The 22,177-nt window shown below is 37.3% G+C and overlaps 1 protein-coding gene across 5 annotated transcripts in view; it reads right to left on the bottom strand.

Moving 5' to 3' along the window:
- BRWD1 (bromodomain and WD repeat domain containing 1) overlaps nt 1–22,177 on the bottom strand; it is a 152,577-nt gene that overhangs the window by 19,005 nt on the left and 111,395 nt on the right. For all 5 annotated transcript variants that reach the window (XM_066259356.1, XM_066259358.1, XM_066259357.1 and 2 more), the window contains 3 exons: nt 17,076–17,242; nt 3,367–3,593; nt 1,145–1,309 (listed from right to left, as the gene is read on the bottom strand). In XM_066259356.1, coding sequence (XP_066115453.1) covers nt 1,145–1,309; nt 3,367–3,593; nt 17,076–17,242 — 559 coding nt within the window. The remainder of the gene's footprint in view (nt 1–1,144; nt 1,310–3,366; nt 3,594–17,075; nt 17,243–22,177) is intronic.

The raw sequence follows: 22,177 nt of genomic DNA, 5'->3' as shown, positions 1-22,177 counted from the left end.
AAATATATAAAGAACTCATATAATTCAACAGCAAAATAAAATAAAATCCCAATTAAAAATGGGGAAGAGGACCTGAATAGATATTTTCCAAAGACATAAAGATAGATGGCCAACATGCACATGAAAAGATGCTCAACATCACTAACTATCAGAGAAATGAAAATCAAAACCACAATGAGGTATTATTTCACACCTTCTAGAATGGCTATTATCAAAAAGACAAATAACAAGTATTGGCAAATATGTGAAGCAAAGGGAATCCTTGTGTACTGTTGGTGGCAATGTAAATCAGTGCAGCCACCATGGAAAACAGGATAGAGGTTCCTCAAATAATTAATACTAGACTACCATATGGTCCAGCTATTCTACTTTTGAGTATTTATCCAAAGAAAACAAAAACAATTCCAAAAGATCTATGCACCCAATATTCACTGCAGCATTCTTTACAATAGCCAAGATATGGAAACAAGTAAATTGTCCATCAATAGATAAATGAATTAAGAAGATATGATATCCATGTACAGTGGAATACTATTCACCATAAGAATGGAACATTGCCAATTGCAAAAGCACAGGGACCTTAAGGACATTATGCTAAGTGAAATAAGTTAGACAAAGGAAAACAAATACTGTATGATTTCACATATATGTGCAAGCTGAAAAACAAAAACAAGCTCATAGATAAAAGAACAGACTGGTGGGGGTTAGGAGGCAGAGGGAGATGTGAAATGATGAAGGGGATCAAAAGGAACATACTTCCAGTTATAAAATAAATCATTGGGATTTACAGCATGGTTACTATAGTTAATAGTGTATTGCTAATTTGAAAGTTGCTAAGAAAGTAAATCTTAAAAGTCCTCATATCTCAAAAAAAAAATGAAAAAGAAATTTCTGTAACTACATATGGTGATAGGGTGACTAGACCGTGGTCATTTCACAATGTATACAAATGTCAAGTCACTATGTTACATACCTGAAACTAATACTTACATAATATTATAAGTCAATTATAACTCAGTTTTTTAAAAAAGCCTAATAGACATTTAATCGTATTTAGATGTAGTAAGTCAATAAACCATTCCATGTTTAGTATTTGAATTCTCTTGCTATACATTCCTTCAAAGCACCAATGAGAGTCTCTTACCAGTTTTTCTTTGAGCAGCTCTGGTTCTGGTCACTCTGATACTGCTGCTTCTGGCCAGCCTACCACGCAAGGAGGATACACAAGCTCTTGAACTCCCTTTGCTTTCCTCTGAACTAATTGAAGCTGAAGATGAAGAGGTACCTAAGGAATCTTCCATTTCACTTTCTAAGCAAAACAAAGTATAAACAGTTCACTACATATATTCTATCTTAAGACACATAAGCAGTTATTTCATAACAAAAAACTTAAAGCAGATTCTTAAAATACTTAAGAGTATATTTTTTAAATTGTTCGAAAAAACAGCTGATAAAATTATGGTATTAAAGGTATATAATCAGCATTCCGAATCAAGTTTTTTATCTTATTTCTGAAAGTAACATTACTCCTAGTTTGAATTCAGAAAATACAGTTTATATATTTAATAAACTTCCATTTAAAAATTTAATTAGCCTCACAACCCACTTCCTTCTGTTTTATGAAATGGACATTTCCAACAGAAAAGACACATTTCAAACATAGAATTTCAAGTCTAGCAATTCTCTCTTGTAGCCCTTCCTAACAATATAGTTGTACCTTTCTGCTCAAGAATGGTCATTTCTACATACTTTAAAAAAAGGGGGAAAAGTGAGATAAATAATTTAAATATTATAGGTCATTTGCGCCCTCTGTTCCCAAAAAAACAAGTACAGGCTCCATCCAGTGTGAGCACAAGAAACCCAACTTTCCTGTTCTTTCATCCAGACTCATTTTTTATATGCCCATCAAAGAATGAAAACTTCAACAAAATGAGTTGGAACATACCATTAAAAGACAAAATTTTATACCATAACATGACCCAACTCGATGTTAAGAAAGTGGCTGTGTTAGAAAAATGTTGATCACCAAACTATGTTTCTTCCTTTGAAATTGCTCTGCTGTTTGTCTGCTCTGACTGTTCCTACTCTATTCCACTATTCACTCCCATTGACCAGTTCCAGATTCTTCTCCTTCCCTGCATATCACTGCCAAATTGATTTACCTTCTTAAAACAGAATTCATCATGTGACTCCCTTACTCAACAAGGGACCCAATAAAGTAATCCAAACTCTTCTGCAAAGCTTGCCATTCACCTGGTAGTACTCTACCTGTTTGATACTATTATTTTTAATTGCAACAGTAATTGCTACACTATCATCACAGTTCAACAAAGTCACTCAGAACAATACCAAAGTACATAAAAACCACAGCCTTATTCACACAATACTAACATAGGGTTAGCATCAGCTAGTTATGCTACCAAATAGCAATAACATAATCAGGTTAGAATTTCCTAGGTCATCAGCTTTAAACTTACATTACTACCATGCCTTTTATTTTTTTTAATTTAAAGAAGTAAATGTCAAATTTTGCATACATGTGATATGTACATTACATTATTTAAAATGTATAGGACTCAAATTTGCATAAAATGTGGTAGTACCATTTGCAGCAAACAGTACTTATCAAACATATTCTAGCCTGACCTGTGGTGGCGCAGTGGGTAAAGCGTCAACCAGAAAATGCTGAGGTCGCTGGTTCAAAATCCTGGGTTTGCCTGGTCAAGGCATATATGGGAGTTGATGCTACTGGCTCCTACCCCCTCTTCTCTCTCTCTCTCTCCCCCTCTCTAAAATGAATAAATAAAATCTTTAAAAAAAGAAGTAAAAAAAAATATTCTAATTGGTCTATATTTGTAACTTTTGTCTCTGTTGAATTTCAAGTTCCTTGAGTTATGAAGGCCATGTCTTATGTATTCTTTTTTTTGTACTTTTCCGAAGTGAGAAGTGGGGGGTGGCAAACAGACTCCCACATGTACCCGACCAGGATCCACCCAACATGCCCACCAGGGGGCGATGCTCAGCCCCTCTGGGGCATTGCAAACAGAGCCATTCTAGTGCCTGAGGCGGAGGCCATGGAGCCATCCTCAGCGCCCAGACCAACTTTGCTCCCATGGAGCCTTGGCTGCGGGAGGGGAAGAGAGAGAGAGAGATAGGAGAAGGGTAAAGGTGGAAAAGCAGATAGGTGCCTCTCCTGTGTGCCCTGGCCGGGAATCAAACCCAAGACTTCCACATGCTGGGCCAACGCTCTACCGCTGAGCCAGCCAGCCAGGGTCTTATTTATTCCTTCTTATAAACCCATAGTAACTAGCAGTGTTACACATTTGAGCACTCAGCAGTTGAATAACATAATGTCCCACTTCTCACCAGATAACAGAGAACCATTCATTAGAGTAACAGGTCTATTTCTTCTCATTCTTTCTGATGATCCTGTTGAATCTGAAGAGTCACCAGAAGTAATGCCCGACGAGACACTAGCACTTGTCTTGTGGCATGCAGAACAGGCTGCCTGGCTTGAGGTAGACTGGGCAGGAGAATCTATCAACTCAGAAGTTACCCTTGTCTGAGGTTTTAAACGTTTCTGCTTGATGTTTCTGGTCAAAGATATAAACAAAGCAAACAATATTTAACAAAACAAAACACCTAAATAAAGGTATATTATTAACTTTAATCTGAGAATAATTTTAGTGCAGAACATTGAAATATTTGTTTTTAACATTTTATTCTGGCATGGATTACTATCAATACTCTTACTCTGTTATCTGATACTGTTCTATTACAAATTAATGAACAAATGACCCAAGTAACAGAGTTACAGAAAAATCAAACTGAATACCTCAGGCTCTTTGTATTAAAAGCTTAGGAAAGCCAACATTTATGTAATACAGGCATTTTTCACATTATGGATCTGAATCTCAGTCTGAACCAACTTCCTCTCCAGTCCTATTTATGTGTCTAAACACAGTATAAAATTAAGAGGAGAAATCAACAAAACCTGAAGGCAAATAGGGTGTTGGAGGAGGCAGGAAAGGGTAAAGGAGGGATAAATGGTCATGAAAGGAGATTTGACTTGGGGTGGTAAACATACAGTATAATGTAAAGAGGATGTATTAAATAATTGTACTCCTTATACCTATAACTTGATTAACCAATGTTACCCCAATAAATTCAGTTTAAAAAAAGAACAGAGAGCCAAAAAAGAGATCAGAAAAAGCTAATTTTTTTTAAGACCAAATTGTTTACAGCTAAATGACAATTCACTATGTTTAGCCCCTGAGCCATGGATTATGGGGGAAAACAATGTAAGTTTAAAACAAGATAATCTTTGGATGTACATACAGATCTGGGTAATACCCATGTTAAGATAATCCCAGTTTCCTTTAAAACAAAAAAATAGTGACGTGACGGAAATGGCGCCGTGAGCAGCGCGTCCGACAGCTCTCCCCTAAATCACAACAAATTTATCAACTAGAAACAGAAAAATTTATCCTCGGAGCATTCCGGAGTTCCACACAAACTGATAGCGAAAGGACTGTTATCACTTGAATCTGAGAGACGAGGGTGTGGAGGAATCGACCACAGGGACGTTCTTTCAAACCGCAAGGAAGTGCGCCTGTGGTGAGTCAGCCCATATACTTGGGAACCGCGAGCCGCCGCGAGCGGCCGATGCGAGCCGCCACCGCGAGCCGCCACCGCGAGCAGCCGCCGCGAGCCGCCACGAGCAGCCGCGCGGTCCGGTTGAGCACCGCTGACGTTCCCAGCGGCCCGCACACTGCGAGTGGGGGTCGCCGGCCACCGGTGCCCGGAGCGCCCCATTCGCGCGCGTGCCTTGGGCATTCCACGCACCCAGGGCGCCCTGCTGGCACGCACACCCAGGGGGCTCCATTATCCTGTGCCTGGTGCGGTCCAGCCGTCAGCGGCGGGCCGAGCGGGAGAGGCTTGGGAGATTCTCTCCGTGGGCGGGGCACCTCACCCAGCCATTCAAGCTAACAATCAAGCATTGGGGGAGGGGCACGCGCAGGCAGCCTAAAATACCTTCGGAAGCACAGCTGCGACCCAATCTCTGAAATTAGCTTAACCCATGAAATCTGCGCACCCTCGGTTCTAATTGATAAGATCTCTCTCAGTTCAGCGATCCAAGACAAGAGGCGTGATATTTTTTAGTGCCTCTCGCTAAAGGGGCGGGGGCAACTTCTGATTGATAGAGCCTCCATATTCAGGGATAAACGCTAACAAGAAGGACTTGGCAGATAATAAGGTCTATACTACACTAGTCGTAAGCAGAGACTAGTGCCTCTTCTTCCCTGCAAAAACAGGCTACAAAGTGTGGAAAGCCTGGGTTGAGAGGTCCAACTAAATGATAGGCGCTGAACAGTCACCTTGACAACAATTGACTCCCACCCCCGCCTGATTACACTGGAGGCCCTGACTGTCAGAGCCTTTCCCAAAGCCTTGCACTGAGTGGGGATAGAGTGGGGATTTCCCAGCTCTTTGAGCCTCTTACTCCCCAGGCAGAAGCAGTTGCAGCCTTATAGCTGGATCACCAGGCTGCTAATTCAGAAAGGGGGGACTAGGAGAGAGAATCCAGGAAAGCAAACTCTCTCATCGTTGGACCCTGCAAACGCCAACAAGCCTTTACTTCCAGCAAGACTAAAGCCAATTATATGACATTGCCATAGAATCCCATCAACTGCAATCCCTACCTAAGTGTGACACAGGGGCAGAGCCGGGGGTACAGAGTCACCGACCAGGAAGAGGGAGAGAAAAGAAAAAGGAAGAAGTTAACCTCTCAAAATCAAGAAAAACCCACAGACTTTACAACTTGATCCACTAATTTTTTGTTGTTGTTGTTGTTGTTTGTTTCTTCTATCTTTTTGCCTTTATTTCCTCCACCTCGGTCCTTCTATTCTCTGCCCATCTTATGCTTCCCCTTTCTTGAACTACACTACCCATGAGTGTTGCATTTTATTTTTCTTCTTCATCCTCACCCTCCTTTAAGGTTATACTCCAAAACACTTAACTCTCACTCTCTCCTCTTTTGTTTTTTTTTTTTGTCTTGCTTTATTTTGTTTTTTTCTCTTCCTATTTTATTTCTTCCTTCGTTTTTCTCTTTTTCTTATTTTTTCCTTTCTATTCGTTTTTTCTTTTCTCATTTTACTTTCCTCCTATATAATCCTCAATCACGAACAAATTAGTTAATTTGGGACTCAAGGCTTTTTTTTGGCTTTATTTCTCTTTTTTGCTTTTGTTTTTATTTTTTTTCTTGTTTGTTTATTTTTGTGGCATTTTGGGTCCTCCCAACCCAAGGTCTCCATTGTATTTAGTCTTCGCTCCACTTAATACAACAGATTTTTACTTATTATTTTTATTTTTTCTTCTTTATTATTCTTTTTTGGTCCTTTTTTCTGGTTCCCTCTTATCCCTCTCATTATATCTCTTAGTTGACCATCACTTACAAGCGAATCATCTTATGCTTGTCTAAAATTTTCTTGCTTTTTTTTTTTTTTTTTTTTTGCATTTAGTAGGTCCCTACTCCCTTTTTTTGCCCCTTGAACTCTTCACCCCAAATCAGGCCCTCCATTATAGGCACGATATTTCCCTGAGGAGGGGAGAGGAGGGAAAAAGAAGAGAGAAAAAAAGGGGGAAATAATAAATTATTACTGTTTTTTTTTTGTGGGGTGTTTTACCTTTTTTTTTTTTTTTTTTACTTTTTATTCTTTATTAATTCTAATTAGTGCTATCAATAAGACCACCCTCAGATGCCGATAAGAAAGAGGAAATCGAATATTATGGATACAAAAGAAAGAGAGGTAACACAAATAGATGTGGAAAAATCTATGGAGAAAAGACAACATATTGGAAGCCTTGGAGCTAAATGACAGAGAATTTAAAATAGAAATCTTAAAAATACTCAGAGATATACAAGAAAACACAGAAAGGCAATATAGGGAGATCAGAAAACAACTCAATGAACACAAAGAATATATTACCAAGGAAATTGAAACTATAAAAACAAATCAAACAGAAATGAAAAACTCAATTCACGAGCTGAAAAACGAGGTAACAAGCTTAGCTAACAGAACAGCCCAGATTGAAGATAGGATTAGTGAAATAGAAGACAAACAACTTGAGGCACAACAGAGAGAAGAAGAAAGAGACTCAAAAATAATAAAAAATGAGAAAGCCTTACAGGAATTGTCTGACTCCATCAGAAAGAATAACATAAGAATAATAGGTATATCAGAGGGAGAAGAGAAAGAAAATGGAATGGAGAATATACTCAAACAAATAATAGATGAGAACTTCCCAAGCCTGTGGAAGGAACTAAAGCCTCAAATTCAAGAAGCAAACAGAACACCAAGTTTTCTTAACCCCAACAAACCCACTCCAAGGCACATCATAATAAAGATGACACAAACCAATGACAAAGAAAAAATTCTCAAGGCAGCCAGGGAAATGAAGAGTACAATATATAAAGGAAGGCCTATTAGATTATCATCAGATTTCTCAGCAGAAACTCTACAAGCTAGAAGAGAGTGGACCCCAATATTTAAAGTCCTGAAAGAGAGGAACTTTCAGCCAAGAATACTATACCCATCAAAGCTATCCTTCAAGTATGAAGGAGATATAAAAACATTCACAAATACAGAAAAGATGAGAGAATTTATCAACAGAAAGCCCCCACTCCAGGAAATACTAAAGGGGGTTTTCCAACCAGATTCAAAGAACAAAAGAAAACAACACCACAAGTAACAGCTCCACCAAGAACACAATAAAACCAAACAAACTGTGACAACAAAGGAAAAAAAGGGGGGAGAGGATGGAGATTAACAGTAGCAAAGGATGATGAAGTGCAGAAATACTTATAAGATAGGGTACTACAATGAATATGGTAGGTACCCTTTTCATTACTTAATGGTAACCACCCTTAAAAAAACCACCACAAAAACACTTGACTTAAAAAAGGTAGCAACAGAGGAAAGAAGTATGGAACACAAACAAACAAAAACAAATGATAGAAAAACAAAAGAGAAGAATCAAACTAGATACAAAACTAACAGAAAGCAATTTATAAAATGGCAGTAGGGAACCCACAAGTGTCAATAATTACACTAAATGTAAATGGATTAAACTTACCAATAAAAAGACACAGAGTAGCAGAATGGATTAAAAAAGAAAATCCAACTATATGCTGCCTACAAGAAACACATCTAAGCAACAAGGATAAAAACAAATTCAAAGTGAAAGGCTGGAAAACAATACTCCAAGCAAACAACACCCAAAAAAAAGCAGGCGTAGCAATACTCATATCTAATAATGCTGACTACAAGACAGAAAAAGTACTCAGAGACAAAAATGGTCATTTCATAATGATTAAGGGGAAGTTGAATCAAGAAGACATAACAATCCTTAATATATATGCACCAAACCAAGGAGCACCAAAATATATAAGACAGCTACGTATTGACCTTAAAACAAAAACTAACAAAAATACAATCATACTTGGAGACCTCAATACACCGCTGACGGCTCTAGATCGGTCATCCAAACAGAAAATCAATAAAGATATAGTGGCCTTAAACGAAATACTAGAACACCTGGATATGATAGACATCTACAGGACACTTCATCCCAAACCGACAGAGTATACATTTTTCTCTAGTGTACATGGAACATTCTCAAGAATTGACCATATGTTGGGCCACAAAGACAATATCAGCAAATTTATCAGCAAATTTAGAAAAACTGAAATTGTACCAAGCATATTTTCTGATCATAAAGCCTTGAAACTAGAATTCAACTGCAAAAAAGAGGGGGAAAACCCCAAAAAATGTGGAAACTAAACAACATACTTCTAAAAAATGAATGGGTCAAAGAAGAAATAAGCGCAGAAATCAAAAGATATATACAGACAAATGAAAATGAAAATACGACATATCAGAATCTCTGGGATGCAGCAAAAGCAGTAATAAGAGGAAAGTTCATATCACTTCAGGCCTATATGAACAAACAAGAGAGAGCCGAAGTAAACCACTTAACTTCACACCTTAAGGAACTAGAAAAAGAAGAACAAAGACAACCCAAAACCAGCCGAAGAAAGGAGATAATAAAAATCAGAGCAGAAATAAATGAAATAGAGAACAGAAAAACTATAGAAAAAATCAATAAAACAAGGAGCTGGTTCTTTGAAAAGATCAACAAAATTGACAAACCCTTGGCAAGACTCACCAAGGAAAAAAGACACAGGACTCAAATAAATAAAATCCAAAATGAAAGAGGAGAGATCACCACAGACATCATAGATATACAAAGAATTATTGTAGAATACTATGAAAAATTATATGCCACCAAATACAACAATCTAGAAGAAATGGATAAATTCCTAGAACAATACAACCTTCCTAGACTGAGTCATGAAGAAGCAGAAAGCCTAAACAGACCAATCAGCAGGGAGGAAATAGAAAAAACTATTAAAAATCTCTCCAAAAATAAAAGTCCAGGCCCAGACGGTTATACTAGTGAATTCTATCAAACATTCAAAGAAGACTTGGTTCCTATTCTACTCAAAGTCTTCCAAAAAATTGAAGAAGCAATACTTCCAAAGACATTTTATGAGGCCAATATAACCCTCATACCAAAACCTGGCAAGGATGGCACAAAGAAAGAAAACTACAGACCAATATCTCTAATGAATACAGATGCTAAAATACTAAACAAAATACTGGCAAACCGAATACAACAACATATTAAAAAAATAATACATCATGATCAAGTGGGATTCATCCCAGAATCTCAAGGATGGTTCAACATACGCAAAACGGTTAACGTAATACACCATATCAACAAAACAAAGAACAAAAACCACATGATCTTATCAATAGATGCAGAAAAGGCTTTTGATAAAATACAACACAATTTTATGTTTAAGACTCTCAACAAAATGGGTATAGAAGGAAAATATCTCAACATGATAAAGGCCATATATGATAAACCATCAGCCAACATCCTATTAAACAGCATAAAACTGAGGACTTTCTACCTTAAATCAGGAACAAGACAGGGTTGTCCACTCTCTCCACTCTTATTCAACGTGGTGCTAGAAGTTCTGGCCAGAGCAATCAGACAAGACAAAGAAATAAAAGGCATCCATATCGGAAAAGAAGAAGTAAAGCTATCACTTTTTGCTGATGATATGATCCTATACATCGAAAACCCGAAGGACTCCACAAAAAGATTATTAGAAACAATAAACCAATACAGTAAGGTCGCAGGATACAAAATTAACATACAAAAGTCCATAGCCTTTCTATATGCCAACAATGAAATATTAGAAAACGAACTCAAAAAAATAATCCCCTTCACGATTGCAACAAAAAAAATAAAATACCTAGGAATAAACATAACAAAGAACGTAAAGGACCTATATAATGAAAATTACAAAGCATTGTTAAGGGAAATCGAAAAAGATACAATGAGATGGAAAAATATTCCTTGTTCTTGGATAGGAAGAATAAATATAATCAAAATGGCCATATTACCCAAAGCAATATACAAATTTAATGCAATTCCCATCAAAATCCCTATGAGATTTTTTAAAGAAATGGAACAAAAAATCATCAGATTTATATGGAACTATAAAAAACCCCGAATAGCCAAAACAATCCTAAGGAAAAAGAATGAAGCTGGGGGCATTACAATACCTGACTTTAAACTATATTATAGGGCCACGATAATCAAAACAGCATGGTATTGGCAAAAAAATAGACACTCAGACCAATGGAACAGAATAGAAAGCCCAGAAATAAAACCACATATATATGGTCAAATAATCTTTGATAAAGGGGCCAACAACACACAATGGAGAAAAGAAAGCCTCTTCAACAAATGGTGTTGGGAAAACTGGAAAGCCACATGCAAAAGAATGAAACTCGACTACAGCCTGTCCCCGTGTACTAAAATTAATTCAAAATGGATCAAAGACCTAAATATAAGACCTGAAACAATAAAGTACATAGAAGAAGACATAGGTACTAAAATCATGGACCTGGGTTTTAAAGAACATTTTATGAACTTGACTCCAATGGCAAGAGAAGTGAAGGCAAAGATAAATGAATGGGACTACATCAGAATTAAAAGTTTTTGCTCAGCAAGAGAAACTGATAGCAAAATAAACAGACAGCCAACTATATGGGAACTGATATTTTCAAACGACAGCTCAGATAAGGGCCTAATATCCAAAATTTACAAAGAACTCATAAAACTCAACAACAAACAAACAAACAATCCAATAAAAAAATGGGAAGAGGACATGAACAGACACTTCTCCCAGGAAGAGATACAAATGGCCAACAGATATATGAAAAGATGCTCAGCTTCATTAGTTATTAGAGAAATGCAAATCAAAACTACAATGAGATACAACCTCACTCCTGTTAGATTAGCTATTATCAACAAGACGGGTAATAGCAAATGTTGGAGAGGCTGTGGAGAAAAAAAACCCTCATTCACTGTTGGTGGGACTGTAAAGTAGTACAACCATTATGGAGGAAAGTATGGTGGTTCCTCAAAAAACTACAAATAGAACTACCTTATGACCCAGCAATCCCTCTACTGGGTATATACCCCAAAACCTCAGAAACATTGATACGTGAAGACACATGTAGCCCCATGTTCATTGCAGCACTGTTCACAGTGGCCAAGACATGGAAACAACCAAAAAGCCCTTCAATAGAAGACTGGATAAAGAAGATGTGGCACATATACACTATGGAATACTACTCAGCCATAAGAAATGATGACATCAGATCATTTACAGCAAAACGGTGGGATCTTGATAACATTATAAGGAGTGAAATAAGCAAATCAGAAAAAAACAAGAACTACATGATTCCATACATTGGTGGAACATAAAAATGAGACTAAGAGACATGGACAAGAGTGTGGTGGTTACGAAGGGTGGGGGGGGGAGGGAGGACATGGGAGGGAGGGAGGGAGAGAGTTAGGGGGAGGGGGAGGGGCACAGAGAACTATATAGAGGGTGATGGAGGACAATCTGACTTTGGGCGAGGGGTTTGCAAAATAATTTGATGACAAAATAACCTAGACATGTTTTCTTCGAATATATGTACCCTGATTTATTAATGTCATCCCATTACCATTAATAAAAATTTATTTAAAAAAATAAATAAATAAATAAAGGGCATTTGAGGAGTTCTAAAGCATTTGAGCTAAAGGATAACTACAATTCTTTAAAGCAGTAATTGTTTATAACATCATAATTAAGAAAATTCATGGTTATATCAAAAATTTAACTGCCATTAATATCAACTGTAGGGCAGACCAGTAAACACAAAAAGAAATTATTACAGGTTTATACTTATCATGACACTTGATAAGCTGGTAACACCTCAAAAGTGAAAGTTTTCCCCTTTTATCCTACGTTCTTCTAAACTGTTAAGACTTTCTTGGTTCAGAGAAAAATAACAAGTTTTTAAATAAAATAAAAACTCACACAGTAACAGACAAATCCAAACTGAGGGTCATTTTATAAAGTAAGTGAACTACAGTCTTAATATCTACCAATAAGACAAAGGTTACAAACAAAATTTCAGATTAAAAAAGACTAAAGAGACAGAGCAACAAAATGCAGTGCATGATCTAGATTAGCGGAAAAAATGCCCCAAGTACATTATTGTGTCAAACTATAGAAATACAAACAGGGTGTGGTTAGAACTTGTTCTCAGCAAATCCACACCAAGTATTTAGGGGAAATATTATTTTGAATGATTTAAAGAAAAAAAATATTAACAGAATATCAAGAGTATACAGGAGTTCTCTAAATTATTCAACTTTTCCGTAATTCTGAAATTATTTCAAAATGAAAAGTTAGAAAAAGAGGTGGGGGAAGACTCAGTCTGTGTACCATTGATACTTGAATTACAGGTCGCAAAGCAAATAAATAGGCCATTTACTAAATGAGTATGTCTATCTGTTTGTTTTTTGTTTCTTTTTTTTATATTTTTCTGAAGTTGGAAACAGGGAGGCAGGCAGACAGACTCCTGCATGCACCTGACTGGGATCCACCCGGCACGCCCACCAGGGGGCGATGCTCTGCCCATCTGGGGCATCGCTCTGTTGCAACCAGAGCCATTCTAGCACCTGAGGCAGAGGCCACAAGAGCCATCCTCAGCGCCCGGGCAAACTTTGCTCCAATGGAGCCTTGGTATGGGAGGGGAAAAGAAAGACAGAGAGGAAGGAGAGGGGCAGGGGTGGAGAAGCAGATGGGCACTTCTCCTGTGTGCCCTGGCTGGGAATCGAACCCGTGAATCCTGCACGCCAGGCCGACGCTCTACCACTGAGCCAACCGGCCAGGACCTGTCTTATCTGTTGTTGTTTTGTTTTTTTGTATTTTTCTGAAGCTGGAAATGGGGAGAGACAGTCAGACAGACTCCCGCATGCGCCCAACCGGGATCCACCCGGCACTCCCACCAGGGGCGACGCTCTGCCCACCAGAGGGCGATGCTCTGCTCCTCCGGGGCGTAGCTCTGCTGCGACCAGAGCCACTCCAGCGCCTGGGGCAGAGGCCAAGGAGCCATTCCCAGCGCCCGGGCCATCCTTGCTCCAATGGAGCCTTGGCTGCGGGAGGGGAAGAGAGAGACAGAAAGGAAGGAGGGGGGGGGTGGAGAAGCAAATGGGCGCCTCTCCTATGTGCCCTGGCCGGGAATCGAACCCAGGTCCCCCGCACACCAGGCCAACGCTCTACCGCTGAGCCAACCGGCCAGAGCCTGTCTTATCTGTTTTTAATGAGGCTCTCTCATTCTAAACATGGGGGACAGAGATTCAATAAAGACTTAAGCAAATCATCTCCCCCAAAAAGCAAAAATATGACTGGCAAAATCATCCAAAACAACCATTTCAGAACCTGGTAAAACAGAGGCATGTAACAAATTAAAAAAAGTATTCAAGAAAATCTCCTGAACCCAAGTAAAACAAGTGGCATCTCTGGCATTTTAACTTGGGGCTGCTCCAAGTCACACACACACACACCCCAAATTCTGTGACAGGACAGCCCTGAGGATCAGGATTAGCAGGTGGTGGGAACTGACCTGGCAGGGGCACTCCATACAGAAGCTACAAGCCCAGGAGTACTAAACCCACCACAGGCCATTCAGTAAGGTCAACTGGGCCTGAGGCTGTGTAAGGGCTGGAGCAAGAAAGATTTCAGCCAGAAGTGTAAAAAAGAGATATAGTGAAGGAGTTTTAGAGTCTTTGAAACATCTTGGGGATGTGGAAGGTTCTACACATATTCAAGTAAAACTGGAGAGAACCCAGTTATTACTCATCCTTGGCTGACCTTGCGACTCTTATGTCTGGGTAAAATACAAGCAAAAAGTGAAGTCTGCCCTACCTCACACACTTTCAGAAAAGGGGGAAAAGCCTTACCTAAAGTGTTTAAGCACATATTTCTGACCATTGGGCTTTGCTGAGCCAGGGAAGACATCTAGAGAAACGGCTCAAAATTTTTTTTTCTTAATTTTTTAAGAAGCAGCAGAGACTTTAGTGACTAAATACTGTGGTAAAGACAGACTCTACAAAAACTGGTCTCATCAATTCACTAAACAAAACCAGCAGTAACCTTTATCACTGCTGAAGAAGGGTCAGCATCCAGACTTTGTACAATATGTTAACAACAAACAGCAACAACAAAACCTGGGACAGATGCGACTTCTAGAGTTGCTATATTACGTTATTAAATATGCCCAGCTTAAAAAAAATTACAAGATATACAAAGAAATAGGAAAGTTTGTCCATGAACAGGAAAAAAATGCCATCAATAGAACTGTCGGAGGAGGGTCTAGATCAGGGGTAGTCAACTTTTTTATACCTACTGCCCACTTTTGTATTTGTTAGTAAAATGTTCTAACCGCCCACCGGTTCCACAGTAATGGTGATTTATAAAGTAGGGAAGTAACTTTACTTTATAAAATTTATAAAGCAGAGTTACAGCAAGTTAAAGCATATAATAATAATTACTTACCAAGTACTTTATGTTGAATTTTCGCTGTTTGGCAGAATAAATCTTTACAAAACAACTTACTATAGTTAAATCTATCTTTTTATTTATACTTTGGTTGCTCTGCTACCGCCCACCATGAAAGCTGGAACGCCCACTAGGGGGCGGTAGGGACCAGGTTGACTACCACTGCTCTAAATAAATAAATAAACAAACAAATAAAAGAAGAGAATATCAGAGACCTGTGGGAGACCATTAATCACACCAACACGTGTAAAATGGGCACCCTAGAAAAATAAAAAAGGCAAAACACACACACACACACACACACACACACACGAGAAATAAAGGCTGAAAAACACCCAAATTTGATTTTTTAAAAATTTACATGGCCACAAAGCTGAATGTGTTTATCCAAAAAGGACTAACTCAAGGAAATCCACACCTACATGCATCATATTTAGTTGCCAGATAAAAAGAAAATCTTGAAAGCAGCAAGAGAAAACAACTCCAAATACATAAGGGAGGACACCTCACTAAGATTAACTGCTGACTTCTCACCAGAAACAGTGGAGGTCAGTAGGCAATAGGGTGAAATACTCAAAATGTTGAAAGAAAAACACTGTGCTAAGAATTCTATATCCAGCAAAATAAGTCTTAATGAATTTGAAATTAAAATGTTCCCAAATAAATAAAAACTAACAGTTAACTGTTACCACATCTCCCTTATGAGAAAAACTAAAGTACTCAGGCTGAAAGGGAGTGACACCAAAGGGTAACTCAAATCCAAAAAAATAAAGACCACTAGAAAAGATAATTACATAGGTAAATGTAAATGACAGTATAAATATTTGATTTCTTAATTGATTTAAAAGACAACTGCAGGCCCTGGCCGGTTGGCTCAGCGGTAGAGCGTCGGCCTAGCGTGCGGAGGACCCGAGTTCGATTCCCGGCCAGGGCACACAGGAGAAGCGCCCATTTGCTTCTCCACCCCTCCGCCGCGCCTTCCTCTCTGTCTCTCTCTTCCCCTCCCGCAGCCAAGGCTCCATTGGAGCAAAGATGGCCCGGGCGCTGGGGATGGCTCTGTGGCCTCTGCCTCAGGCGCTAGAGTGGCTCTGGTCGCAACAGGGCGACGCCCAGGATGGGCAGAGCATCGCCCCCTGGTGGGCAGAGCTTCGCCCCTGGTGGGCGTGCCGGGTGGATCCCGGTCGGGTGCATGCGGGAGTCTGTCTGACTGTCTCTCCCTGTTTCCAGCTTCAGAAAAATGCAAAAAAAAAAAAAAAAAAAAAAAAAAAAAAAAGACAACTGCATAAAATATAACAAATATGTGACCAGTATGACAAGAATAGCACGAATGGGGTGAGGGTGTTAAGGAACTAAACTATAACAAAATTCCTGTCTCTATGAGAAATAAATAATATAAACCCAGGAGACTATTTTGAATTGAAATGCATAGTGTAATTCCGAGAACAACCATGAAGAAATTCTATCAAGGGTGTAGTGCACATTCAAAATATACATGGAAATAAACTAAACATTGAATAACTCATGGTGCACATCCCATTACTTTACAATAACCGTAAATTTGACAGTAATATATGCTACATAGTCAAAGAAGGCAAAATAAAATTAATCTTAAATTACTAAGAGAACAAACATTGCATTTTCTATTTCTTTAAGACAAATTCTCAGTAAAAAATATGGGATATTATATACCTAATGGACATTTTCCCATACACATCAAATGCTCAATGTCCATATATAATCATTACTTTACTCTATGCATTAAAAACCAAGTTTCTTATGCAAAAAAGGTTACTTTATATAATCCTTTATAAAATTTTTACAACTGATGATTTTCATTGAATGCTTATAACTTTACATAATTACAGATCAATGCATCAGCTCTTACATACACAGAATGCTATCAAAAGAACTATTCTTTTCTGAATATACTGTACTCTAAAATGATTTAAGAATTTTTAGCATAATAAAACTAAAAATGTTCTCACAACCTGAAAGTTAACAAAATTGCATACAAAGCTAGCAATAACCAAATCACCTGATTCTTTTATTAGCCTGATTGACACGGTTATAATTTTGCTGTCTCCTGAACCTCTGGCTTCTTCGAAGTTTTTCATTGAATTTTTGACCAATTTTAAAATCAGAGGAGATTTTCTTCATTTTTTCTTCAAATAAGGCAGACAATCTCAAGGTCATACTGTAAATCTGTAAGAATATGAAAGCAAAACTATAACCAAAAAATACCTTTAAAAATATTTTTCTAAATTAAGATTGTAATCATTGAGGCTACTTGCACTCTATTACATTACTGTTATAGATAATGGCTGTGACTGACTTCACCTCTCACCCCTTCCCTTCAATGACATCTGCAAGATCTGCAGAAAAGAGGAAGTGTCTTGGTTTTTTCTCACTTCCACATCTACATGTACAAACCTAAAAAAGTCCCCCTTTCTGAAAGTCAGATGGGAAGCTGGTTGGATTTTAGACTGCTACTTAGGCAACAAAGGGCAATGTCTCCTTGAGGCAAGGAACTTCTATACCAGTGTCTATTTGAAATGTGACTGCCTTTGAGGCCACTCAAATCTAAATATGAATTGCAGACAAAAGAATACCTGCTTCCAGTAGGAGGAGGAAAGTATGCCTAAAACTTTTATATGAAAGATTGTTCTAACAATTTTTATAATTAAATAACATCTAATCTATAAAAAACCTGCATGTGATGTTAAATGCTACTATAAAGTAACATTTGGTACAGTTATATTATTTACTTGTCCACAATCATTCCTGAAAAATAGTTCAAAAGTCTAATGCTCAGATAGCTAATTATCAGTCACTCTGATTCACAGCAGAGGAGGGTGGAAGGGTTCTACCACTAGAGAACCTTTAAAAAAAAAAAGTATGTGAGATAAATAAATTTCCTATATGCTTCATATATATGTATATAAATATATATGTAAAATGAATATGTGAAATCTGTAATCTCTGATATGATCTTTAATATGATCTTTAACAATTACTTACAATATTCTGTGCATATATTTAATTTATTCTTTCCATTCAAACCTGTCTAGCATAAGTCACCAATTTTAACGATTTTTTTCAGTCATACTATTTGAAACTTGATTATCATATCACCATTTTCATGTTTTCTCATCTTTTATATAAAATTCAGTAATACATCTGAACCAAAAATAAACATTACTTAACAAAAATGGGTGCTCCTCAACATGAAGATGAAAATGTGTGAAAAACCCATTTAGCATCACATATATGGCGAAACACTAAAAATCTTTCCCTAAATCAGAAATAAGACAAAGATGCCTACTTTCACCACTGCTATTCAATATCACACTTTAAATCCTAGCCAGAATCTTGATAACATTGTAAGGAGTGAAATAAGTAAATCAGAAAAAAACAAGAACTACATGATTCCATACAGTGGTGGAACATAAAAATGAGACTAAGAGACATGGACAAGAGTGTGGTGGTTACCAAGGGTGGGGGGGAGGGAGGACATGGGAGGGAGGGAGGGAGAGAGTTAGGGGGAGGGGGAGGGGCACAGAGAACTAGATAGAGGGTGATGGAGGACAATCTGACTTTGGGCGAGGGGTTTGCAACATAATTTGATGACAAAATAACCTAGACATGTTTTCTTTGAATATATGTACCCTGATTTATTAATGTCATCCCATTACCATTAATAAAAATTTATTAAAAAAAATAAAAAATAAAAAAAATAAATCCTAGCCAGAGCAATTAGACAAGAAAAAGGAATAAAAATCATTCAAATTGGAATGGTAGAAGAAAACTATCTCTATTCACAGATGACATGATTCTATATAAAATGACAAAGATTCCACAATAAAGTTATTAGCACTAATAAATGAATACAGCAAAATTACAGGGTACAGGCCCTGGCTGGGTGGTTCTTCCCAGCATGCCAAGGTCACAGGTTCTATCCCTGGTCTGAGCACACACAACAACTAAATGGAACTAAATGGAATAAGTTGATGCTTCTTTCTCTCTTCCTTTCCCTCCCTTCCTCGTTCACTCTCATTCTCTTTCTCTCTCTCACAAATGGGGGGAAAAATTATAGGGTACAATAACAACACACAAGAATAATGTATGTTTCTGTACACCAACAATTAACAATCAGAAAAATAAATTACGAAAGCAACTGCATTTCAAATACCATCTAAAACAATAAACTGGGAATAAATGTAACCAAGGAGGTATTAAGTCATCACTGAAAATTACAAAACACTACTGAAAGAAATTAGACCTAAATAAATGGAAAGACATCCCTGTTAAGAAATAGCAAGACTTAACACTGTCAAGACTGCACAAAATAATCTACACATTCAATACAATCTCTATCAACAACTCAAAGGACTTTTTCAGAACAGCAAAAGCTATTCCTTAAATTCACAATGAATTGCAAGGAGGAATCCTGAGGAAACAAATCTTAAAAAAGAACAAAGTGGGAGGACTCACACTTCCTGATTTCAAAACTTACTACAAAGTAACAGGAAATAAACACTGTGGTACTGACATATAGACAAATAGATGGACATACAAACACTTACATATAGACTAAAGAAACAGAACTGAGTTCAGAAATAATTCCATATATTTATGGCCAAACTGATTTTCAAAAATGGTGCCAAGTTCATTCAATGAAAAGAAAATAGTCTTTTCAACAGATGGTGCTGGGGAAAATGTATTTCCATCTTACACCATATACAAATATTAATTCAATATGGATCAACAACTTAAAAAGAAAAGACCACAAAACTCTTATAGCATATATATAGGGGTGAATCTTGATAACACTGGATTTGGCAATGGATTCTTAGACATGAAACCAAATGCAAAAGATATTAAAAAAATAGATTAACTGGACCTCATCAAAATGAAAACTTTTAAACATCATAAAACACTATGAACAAGTGAAAAAGACAAACTACAGAATGAGAGAAAAATGTTTTAAAAACATTTGACAAAGGTTTAATATCTAGAATATATTAACAAATTTCTACAACTCAACAACAAAAAGAAAAAACCCAATTAGAAAATAGACAAAGCACTTCAATAGGTTATTTCTCCAAAGAAGATATAAAAGTATCCAATAAGCACATGAAAAGACACTCAACATTAGTGTATCAACTACATTTTCTTACTTCCTGTATATTCTTGATGTTGTGGGCATTTGGAAACTTGATCCTGGAAAGACTGCCCCTCCCATGGCTAGCTAATTCCTAGAGATAGCAAGGAATCTCTTACAAGCAAGTCTTTGATATACAAAACAATCAGTTCAGTTCAAATCCCTAACTATCTTCTCTATCAAACTCTCACATACCAAGCCAATATTCTATTCCCCCTATCCTAAATCACCGCAGGGCCAGCAACCAGACATCCAGAAACCACCCCTGTAGGCCAAAGCTATGGGAAATATTCAAGCTAGCCAATCCAAAGCTATTTACTTTGCCCTGCCTTACCTTCCTGTGAAAAACTCAATACTATCAATTTAGTACTATAATCTTCCCTTTCCTCCCCTCTGCTGGCTGGTCCATCCCAATATGACCCTACAGGTGAGTCATGCCTCCTTGTGCCCAGGGAATTTCTTTCTTCATGGCAGTCGTTTCCATATCTGATTAAAATAAATCCCAGGTACAATTTGTAATAAGTCATAAGAGAAATGCAAATCAATACCACAATGAGATAATACTTCACACTCACTAGAATGGTTACAACTAAAGAAAATAACAAATGTTGGCCAGGATGTGGAGAAACTGGAATCCTCATACATTGCTAGTGGGAATGCAAAAATGGTGCAGCCATCATAAAATGCAGTTTGGTGGTCTCTAAAAAAGCTAAACATCCAATTACCAAGTGAACTGGCAATTCCACTCTTAGATGTATACCCCAAGGAAGTTGAGGGCAAGAACTCTTAGATATTTGTATCGCAATATTCGCTGCAGCATTAATCACAATAGTCAAAAAAGTAGAAATAATTCAAGTGTCCATCAAGAGATTAATGGATAACCAAAATATCATATACTCAATCCATAAAATGGACAATTACTCAGCCATAAAAAAAAAGTTCTGATAACATGCTATAACATGAATAAACTTCTAAGGAATTATGAAATACATCAGACTACTGAAGGACAAATTGTATTATTTAACTTATATAAAATATCTAAAATAAGAAAATTCATAGAGATGGCAAGTAGATTAAAGGCTACCAAAGACTGAGAGAAAGGGAGAATTCTTGCTTGGTGGTTATAAAGTTACTATCTGGGGTGATAAAAGAGCTTTGGAAATAGGCAGCAGTGATGGTAAAACAACACTGTGCATGTAATCAATGTCACTGAATTGTAGGCTTGAAATAGTTAAAATTATACATTTCATGTTATAAATTTAACTACAATTTTAAAAACTTCATAATATACCAAAAACTGTTAAATTCTACATTTTAAAATGGTGAGTTGCATGGTATGAATCCTCAAACATGTATTTTTAAAAAAATTTTAAAAAGACATGAATAAAATTTTATTATTTTTTTAAGATTTTATTCATTTTAGAGAGAAAAGAGAGAGAGGGAAGTGGTGAGGAGCAGGAAGCATCAACTCCCATATGTGTGTTGACCAGGCAAGCCCAGGGTTTCAAACCAGCAACCTCAACATTCCAGGTCAACATGTTATCCACTGCACCACCACAGGTCAGGCGAAATTAATTTTCTTTACGGAAAGAAACAGTCTCACAAATGGTGAATAATGACAACAAAGCTTGAAAAAATTTAGATTTGAATGTTAAACTGATCCAACAGCAATGTGGATATTAAATGCAATGAAAGAGTTCTCATATTTGACAAAATTTGAGAATGAATAATGCAGGAGGAGTCTGATAATATAATGAGGGGACAGTAAAATTGAGACAAAATGATTAGGAGTGAGTCACTCATAATAGAGAAAGTGCTATAATATCAAGCAAGCACTTTACTTTAAAATATTCTCAAATTATAACTGTTCTTTTAAATTACCCAGCACTTTGGTCACACAAGTTCGTAATGTTTGTGAAAACTCCCTGACAGTAGTTGTGCTTTTGGAGTATTATGCTTTAGCAAGTTTTGAAAAG

This window comes from Saccopteryx bilineata, chromosome 2 (assembly GCF_036850765.1).
Source record: "Saccopteryx bilineata isolate mSacBil1 chromosome 2, mSacBil1_pri_phased_curated, whole genome shotgun sequence".
In the NCBI taxonomy this organism is placed as follows: domain Eukaryota; kingdom Metazoa; phylum Chordata; class Mammalia; order Chiroptera; family Emballonuridae; genus Saccopteryx; species Saccopteryx bilineata.
Note: the sequence above shows the minus strand (reverse complement) of the source record. Positions and strands in the feature narration are given on the sequence as shown.